Source organism: Salvelinus sp. IW2-2015, linkage group LG7, assembly GCF_002910315.2.
Source record: "Salvelinus sp. IW2-2015 linkage group LG7, ASM291031v2, whole genome shotgun sequence".
Classification (NCBI taxonomy): Eukaryota; Metazoa; Chordata; class Actinopteri; order Salmoniformes; family Salmonidae; genus Salvelinus; species Salvelinus sp. IW2-2015.
This window is the reverse complement of record NC_036847.1, coordinates 26,405,932-26,414,386: the sequence shown is the minus strand read 5'-3', so window position 1 is coordinate 26,414,386 and position 8,455 is coordinate 26,405,932. Positions and strand designations below refer to the sequence as shown.

Sequence of the window (8,455 nt, the reverse complement as noted above, 5' to 3'; positions counted from 1 at the left end):
TCCTTTGCATTTTACCAGCCTTCGCATTGGGGAATAATTTCCATATCATTAATCAATCATTTAGACTGGATCAATTAATGAAGTTCTATAACATGTGCCTTAAAAGCAAATGACCAAGTGAAGTAATTTCACAGTTCTTTTCTGTTTGGAAGCATGGACTAATAGGCATCACTGAAATAAATACAAAACGAGAACATACCAACGTGCTTTTTTGCTGAGCAAGGATAGTAGGCCTACAGTATTTTTGAGCTTCCAACCTTCTTTTGGGTTATTCTAGACACAGGCAGGTGTTTTTTCTGCTGGGTCCTTCATCTTCAATGACAACTGGCGATTAGAAGAAAACACAAAATTGTGAGGATTCACTCAGATTGTCAGTCAAACTAAGATGGTGGATTTCATACAACGCCCTCTATATCTCTACTCATGGAAAAGTTCATTTATACATGCTGTCTCCAGTCAAGCCACAGGAGAATATTAACATTTTCCAATGAAAGAGCCCAACTCTGTATTTTTGAACACACACACCCTATTTTCAAAAGTGTTTATTTAATTTATTGTAATGATTATTTAAAAACGTCCTTTGTTGACAATAGTCTCTCACCTCGTTTACCTCTCCCAATCTGTCCGGGTTTAGGTGGTATTTTAGTCAGTGCAGCACAATAGAAGTTGCTGGTATCCTGCAGGCAACACGTGATGGAGACCTTTCCCACGTCGCCATCAACACCATAATATTTCTCGTTGAAAGGCAATACTCCCGACATGTCTTCACAGTACAAGGTTAGTCAATAATCGATACTGAAAGACGCCGGTGAAAAAGCAGATATCATAACACACTGAAAATGATATCGTCTAATATCGCTAACATTAAAAATTATTTATTCAAAGTTTTCTGTCCTCTTTACGAATAAACGGGCCATGTATCAATGGAATACAGTACATTTACATAATAAAATGACACCGTTGTAAAATATTAGGCTAAATCTGATAAGGAGTGCGATGCAAAACAATCCCGAGAACTGGTAGAAAATACACGTCGCCGACGGAGGTACATTTTTCCTTCTCCATCCACCAGTCTCACCACGACACGCTCCTTATGTTACATGTTTTGTACCTTCATGGTTCAATGAGAATCCCCTTATAGTCAACTCATTATGAATGAATAATTAAATATCATTGTATACCACCTCGTCTCATTTCTATAAGAGATAACTGATTCAGTCACTTTGTAGGCTAACTTGGGGGACATACTTGATACTTTTCTTACATTATAAAATGTTTCTATCTTGCACATGTTTTCTTTCTGTACTTTCACCGCTCATATCAAATTCGATGGCTTATGCAAAACATAACATATCACTGTTGAAAACATGTATGAAAGGCAGAAGTCACTCTGTCCTGGCAGCAATACATATTTTCATAACTGTGTGGATAGTTAGTATACAGATGTAAATGTATACTCCAACTTTGAAAAATAAGTTGAGGATTTGTTTTGTGTTTTTCTTTCTTTATTCAAAATGGCTTTGATGTGCTTTGGAGAAACATTGAGGTGAAGACATTCAACTTCTGAGTTGATTCTACAACTCTATGGAAAAAGGACATATTTTCCTCAACTGATAGAACTCAAATCAACATATGCATAATTACAACACAGCATTACAAGTAAGGTTGATCTTTCAATGAAATGTTAAAGCTACAAGTACCACTTTAAATTATACAGTCATTTTCCTGTCACACAAAAAAAGACAAACAAATACACAATCCTTTTTTCAGTAGCATTAGATTAGTCCAGTTACAATCGCCATGGCATTGTCCATTAGCTGTTATAAAGCGGTACTACCCTCTCTATCGGTGCCCTGCAGATAGGGCACTTCTTTGGCTCTGGAAGAGCCTGGTAGCACTGGTCACAGGCACAGACATGCCCACACTCCAGGAACACACAGGAACGCTCCCGGCTCAGACACACCGTACAGGCACTAGGGGAAACACTGGTCTCCTCTACATGCAGCTCCCTCATCCTCTTCCTCTGATGCTCCTTGAACTCCTCCAGGACGTTCTTCTCCTTTCTCCTCTGTCTGTGGTGAACCCACTGCTTCCACAGGATGAAGAGGAGCGTCGTAGAAGCTACCACACCAAACACCGCGGTCAGGACCCTCCAGACTCTGACGCTGCTCTGCTGCTTCTCCACCAGGGAGTCATAGTCCAGTCGGCTGAGGAAGTACCTCAGGCCCTGCTTGGGAGGCTGGAGCTTCACCAGGTTGTTGTCCAGCACCAGCTCCCCGACCCCGGTCACACTCTCCCCCAGACGCAGCATCTCCTCCGTCTCGTGGATACCTATAATAATAATAACAACAACAACATATGCCATTTAGCTTTTATGCAAAGTGACTTAAAGACTTACATGTATGAATACATTTTAGTATGGATGGTCCCAGCAGCAATGTAACCCACAACGCTGGCTTTGCAAGTGCCATGCTCTACTAAAGCAGTGTTGACCTTAGCCCTGGGCTTAACTGAGCAGCACAGGACCACACAAAAGGACCATACCTTTAGGGCGCTCCCCGCTGATGAAATGGCCAATGACATTGGTCAGGGACTGGACCGTGGGGTGAAAGTTCTCGTAAGTGGTCTCCAGGTCTAGCTCCGAGGAGTCCAGGGGACGGATGACCCGGATGGTGGCGGCCATGGCCATGTCGTGGGATGCCAGGTCAAAGGGCACCGTGTTGGTGCGCTGGTGGATGACCTTTTCACTCTCGTTCCTGACAGGTACAAAATATTAGAGATATCTAGAGAGATGTGTATCCACAAAAAATATGCGGTGTAGAGCATAACATTATTTTCATACATTTTGTTTGTGTTTACAAATTATTTTATGTTTATTTATTAATTCAAGGTAACACAAGAGGAACAAAAGTTAACTGTTGGGCCATCGTTAGTGTGTGTGTCTTCACATGCAAACCATACATCCACACAAACTGAGCCTCCTAACAGCCATCAGTAAGAGAGCGTGTAAGAATACATCATAGCACTTCAATGTACAGTCGTGGCCAAAAGTTTTGAGAATGACACAAATTAATTTTCACAAAGTCTGCTGCCTCAGTTTGTATGATGGCAATTTGCATATACCCCAGAATGTTATGAAGAGTGATCAGATTAATTGCAAAGTCCCTCTTTGCCATGCAAATTAACTGAATCCCCAAAAAACATTTCCACTGCATTTCAGCCCTGCCACAAAAAGACCAGCTGACATAATGTCAGTGATTCTCTCGTTAACACAGGTGTGAGTGTTGACGAGGACAAGGCTGGAGATCACTCTGTCATGCTGATTGAGTTCGAATAACAGACTGGAAGCTTCAAAAGGAGGGTGGTGCTTGGAATCATTGTTCTTCCTCTGTCAAACATGGTTACCTGCAAGGAAACACGTGCCGTCATCATTGCTTTGCACAAAAAGGGCTTCACAGGCAAGGATATTGCTGCCAGTAAGATTGCACCTAAATCAACCATTCATCGGATCATCAAGAACTTCAAGGAGAGCGGTTCAATTGTTGTGAAGAAGGCTTCAGGGCGCCCACGAAAGTCCAGCAAGCGCCAGGACCGTCTCCTAAAGTTGATTCAGCTGCGGCATCGGGGCACCACCAGTACAGAGCTTGCTCAGGAATGGCAGCAGGCAGGTGTGAGTGCATCTGCACGCACAGTGAGGCGAAGACTTTTGGAGGATGGCCTGGTGTTAAGAAGGGCAGCAAAGAAGCCACTTCTCTCCAGGAAAAACATCAGGGACAGACTGATATTCTGCAAAAGGTACAGGGATTGGACTGCTGAGGACTGGGGTAAAGTCATTTTCTCCGATGAATCCCCTTTCCGGAAAAAAGCTTGTCCGGAGAAGACAAGGTGAGCGCTACCATCAGTCCTGTGTCATGCCAACAGTAAAGCATCCTGAGACCATTCATGTGTGGGGTTGCTCCTCAGCCAAGGGAGTGGGCTCACTCACAATTTTGCCTAAGAACACAGCCATGAATAAAGAATGGTACCAACACATCCTCCGAGAGCAACTTCTCCCAACCATCCAGGAACAGTTTGGTGACGAACAATGCCTTTTCCAGCATGATGGAGCACCTTGCCATAAGGCATAAGTGATAACTAAGTGGCTCGGGGAACAAAACATCGATATTTTGGGTCCATGGCCAGGAAACTCCCCAGACCTTAATCCCTTTGACAACTTGTGGTCAATCCTCAAGAGGCGGGTGGACAAACAAAAACCCACAAATTCTGACAAACTCCAAGCATTGATTATGCAAGAATGGGCTTCCAGCAGTCAGGATGTGGCCCAGACGTTAATGACAGCATGCCAGGGCGGATTGTAGAGGTCTTGAAAAAGAAGGGTCAACACTGCAAAGACTCTTTGCATCAACTTCATGTAATTGTCAATAAAAGCCTTTGACACTTATGAAATGCGTGTAATTATACTTCAGTATTCCATAGTAACATCTGACAAAAATATCTAAAGACACTGAAGCAACAAACTTTGTGGAAATTAATATTTGTGTCATTCTCAAAACCTTTGGCCACAACTGTACTTTAGCACCTACCAGAGATGAGTGGTGCGATTCCACACCATCTTCTTCTCCTTTAGAGTTAACCTCTCGATGACCCCTTTGCAGTTGTCCACAAACTGGCTGTTCAGGGTTTCTTTAACAGATCTCACAACACCTTCGATCACAGCGTACGGAACACATTTTCCTGGTGCTGCTGTCAGGATGTTCTTCAGATCCTGATCAATAGACACTCTCTTGGCTCCCTGTAAAACATAAAGCATATTGAAGAACAATCAAAAACTTCCAATGATCATTATGATGAAGTGAAATCCTTTCCTGGTAAAACGCAAATGACAGTATATCTGAACTATTAATAATATCACATTGGATTTCTAGGTGCAGTGCTACTGTATGCTCTGGTAAGTTGCAAACAAAACAATTTAAAGAGATTCTCTGACACTTTTGTATACTTTTTAGCCAGGAGTTCATTAAGTAGTGCTCACAAGCCAAAAGTGGTCCCCCAAAATTGCGTACTACGTCACATATGTGCTCACCGTCTCTCGCTCTGCCGTGTGTGTATCTTGCTAGCTGTCACTGAAATGGCGAGGAGCTAAAGCTCATTGGCTGGAACTCGAATTGATAAGGGGCTGGCCCACGTGGGGGAAAATGGCGCTGCGCAGCTTCCAGTAAACTGTCGCTTTCAAACTAGGGATTTCGTGGCTACTTGAGGTAACACAGTAATACTGCTCATAGATTATGTATGTACTGTACGAACTACACATTGACAAATACAGCCCAAAGTGAGAGGTATAAATACTTACGTCGCCAACGTTCCGGACCATGTCTTTAAACTCCCCTCAAGATGTGTAATTTGTCAATGATTAGCCTAACCACAATCCTACCAGATTTAAAGAGATAAGAAAGATAGATGAGACAAGCCTATAATGTGATTACCTTTAATCTTGCTACTGTTGTTGTCCTCCTCCTGTACACGGAGTAGAAGACTGCAGTCAGTGCTGAGCTGGTGGTTAATAGTAGGACTTGGGCTGTGGAGGGTTTCCCACTAGAATCCATCTTTTCAGAGAACACAAGGGCAGGTGTAACCCCACCTGCATTGGGAGTCAGATGACATTCTATAAAGCTATGGTCATGTGTTAGTTGGACCTTGATGGAATATATGAATGCCATGTAATTACACTACAGAATTATACTTGGCCAGTTGGTTTGTCAGCCTAATAGTCCATATTTACAGAGACTTGACTGACTGCCACCTAGCTGGGTGATTCTTATGAACCATGTTTGTAGCACATTGAGATACAAAAACCATGATGCATCTGCAAAAATCAACTATCGTTCTGAGGACTAAGATGTGTACTTTTTGGCTAAGTGTCTTATTTTAAATACATTTTTTCCTGAATTGTGTACATTTTCACCCCAAATTCTCATTATCGAAATGCGCCCGGATTAAACTCTGGTAATTTTATAAGATTTTACTTTAGAAAAGCTTGCTTATTTGAATAAAACACCAAATATGTTGCTGCAGTTTATCCATAAATCATAAAAATGGTATACTAGTTGAAGTTTACATTAAACTACAATATGTATTACGTACAAACACAGTGTCTGTTGGCATGTGTCTAATTTCCGTAACACTTTTTAAAATTCCTTTAAAAACAAAGTTTTATTCACCCATGATGCATCATCTAGATGAGTAGTATAAATTAAGTACATTTATTTGCTTCAGAATTAGGTTCTTAGTCTCAAACAGCCCCTTTACCACCCTTGGCCTTCTCACTAACAAAACGGCTAAAAAGCTCAGAAATTTTAGTCCAATATAATTTCATTATCATTTTATAATTTCATTAGAAATATTTGTATTTTCAGTGTTATGTTTAACTCACACCTTTTCATTAGGGGAGCAATGTAAAAAATGTATTAGACATTGATTTCATTATTACTTTTTTGGACTTTTGTGGTAATAGGAATTGTCAAGTTTTGAGGGCGCGTGCAATTGGCATGCTGACTGCAGGAATGTCTACCAGAGCTGTTGCCAGAGAATTGAATGTTCCGTTCTCTACCATAAGCCGCCTGCAACATCATTTAAGATAATTTGTCAGTGCGTCCAACCGGCCTCCCGACTGCCCCACCGTATATGTGTATGGCGTCGTCTGGGCGAGCAGTTTGCTGATTTTAACGTGGTGAACAGGGTGCCCCATGGTGGCAGTGGGGTTATGGTATGGGCAAGCATAAGCTAAGGACAACGAACACAATTGCATTTTATCGATGGCAAGTTGAATGCACAGAGATACCGTGACCAGATCCTAAGGCCCATTGTCATGCCATTCATCCGCCGCCATCACCTCATGTTTCAGCATGATAATGCACAGCCTCATGTCTCAAGGATCTGTACACAATTCCTGGAAGTTGAAAATGTCCCATTTCTTCTGGCCTGCATACTCACCAAACATGTCACCCATTGAGCATGTTTGGGATGCTCTGGATCAACATGTACGACAGCTTGTTCCATTTCCTGCCAATATCCAGCAACTTCGCACAGCCATTGATGAGGAGTGGGACAACATTCCTCAGGCCACAATCAACAGCCTCATCAACTCTATGTGAAGATGTGTCGTGCAGCATGAGACAAATAAATGGTGGTCACCAGATACTGACTGGTTTTCTGATTCACGCCCTACTTTTTTGTTTTGTAGGCAGATGCCATGCCATGCTATTTTTGTTCAGTATAGATTAAGTACAGATACCTAATCTCAGTGATCAAAGAGGACATTTCGTTAAAAATGAAACTCATTTTTGGGTCAAATTTCGTGAGAATGACCCAGCTAATTATTACTGTAGCTAACGTAATCGAGGACTCCAATTTTGATCCAGCAAAAAATCTATTTGGGTTGACTGACCTTCTGGAGGCGAGTGACCATTTCAAATGCTTAGCTAATGACAACAACGCAGTCGCCAAAATACAAAACATATTAAAACATTTGGCATCATACAGAATATATTGACTGAACATGAAAACCTGTCAGTAGCTAGCAAGATTGTTGACATTGCGCTAGCTAAGGGGCTATGTAATTTAGCCCTTCACTGGTGTAGATAGTTTGTAAACACACAGATCTCTCACCCAGCAAATTAAGTTTATATTTTAAAAACGATCGACTTCGTTCCAAGATTAGATAAATACAGCCACAAGTAGCTAGCACTCACCCTCCACTTTCTCACAGTAAACACTATTTCCGGGTTCCTTTTCTCACTTCAAAATAAAAGTTATTTCAATGTGGTCATTTGACCAGCAGGTGACAGTGTTCAATCATTTATCAAGTGAAAAGCTTCTACTTCTGTGGGTTTTATGGGAGACTACAACCCAAAAAGGTCTATTACTGCTACCAACTGGACGGGGTTGAAAAACCAAGGTAGGGAAACTAACTTCATCCACCCAAAATAAATCAATTTAAAAAAACACATTGATGAAACTAAAATCCCCAAACTCCCACTTCTTCCTTCCTTCAAATCTCAATATCTCCCTTCTCAGGCTCTATGACCCGAGAGGGTGGTACGGCTTGTGCCAATACTCCATGCAACTCCTCCGCCGAGAAGTCTTTCAGTCCCAGGAACCGTTCCACTGCATCCACAAGGATATCTATTTTTCTGGACTTCCTCTCCACCTTGGCAGTGCCATTGATCACCATAGCTATAAAGGCCACGAAGTCCACCTTCTTAACCTTTAACATAAATGGGTCCAGCTGTTGAACAGCAACCCCTGCAGCCTTCAGTGAAGGCTCCATGGACTCTTCAGGAGCACCATTCGAACCCTTAACCCTTTTATACAGCCGCTGCATATGAAATTCTCTGGACAGCCCTGACTTTGGCCACCTCATTCTCTTCCACCCTTGTTGGGCATTCCAACGACTTGG

At 42.1% G+C, this 8,455-nt stretch overlaps 1 protein-coding gene across 4 annotated transcripts; it reads right to left on the bottom strand.

Annotated features, from left to right (window-relative positions):
• Positions 1 to 1,468: 1,468 nt before the first annotated feature.
• LOC111966725 (mitochondrial ubiquitin ligase activator of NFKB 1) lies at positions 1,469 to 7,822 on the bottom strand. Of its 4 annotated transcripts, none has more exons than XM_023991607.2 (5): positions 6,991 to 7,657; positions 5,484 to 5,638; positions 4,584 to 4,792; positions 2,545 to 2,756; positions 1,469 to 2,331 (listed from the first exon to the last, which is right to left on the bottom strand). In XM_023991607.2, the coding sequence occupies exons 1-5, from the start codon at positions 7,004 to 7,006 to the stop codon at positions 1,814 to 1,816; spliced, it is 1,110 nt and encodes a 369-aa protein (XP_023847375.1). In that variant the 5' UTR covers positions 7,007 to 7,657; the 3' UTR covers positions 1,469 to 1,813. The 4 variants fall into 4 exon arrangements, with proteins under 4 accessions (XP_023847375.1, XP_023847376.1, XP_023847377.1 ...); XM_023991608.2 differs by lacking the exon at positions 6,991 to 7,657 and adding an exon at positions 7,749 to 7,822 and having other exon boundaries at positions 1,470 to 2,331; XM_023991609.2 differs by lacking the exon at positions 6,991 to 7,657 and adding an exon at positions 7,666 to 7,761 and having other exon boundaries at positions 1,470 to 2,331.
• Positions 7,823 to 8,455: the final 633 nt, after the last annotated feature.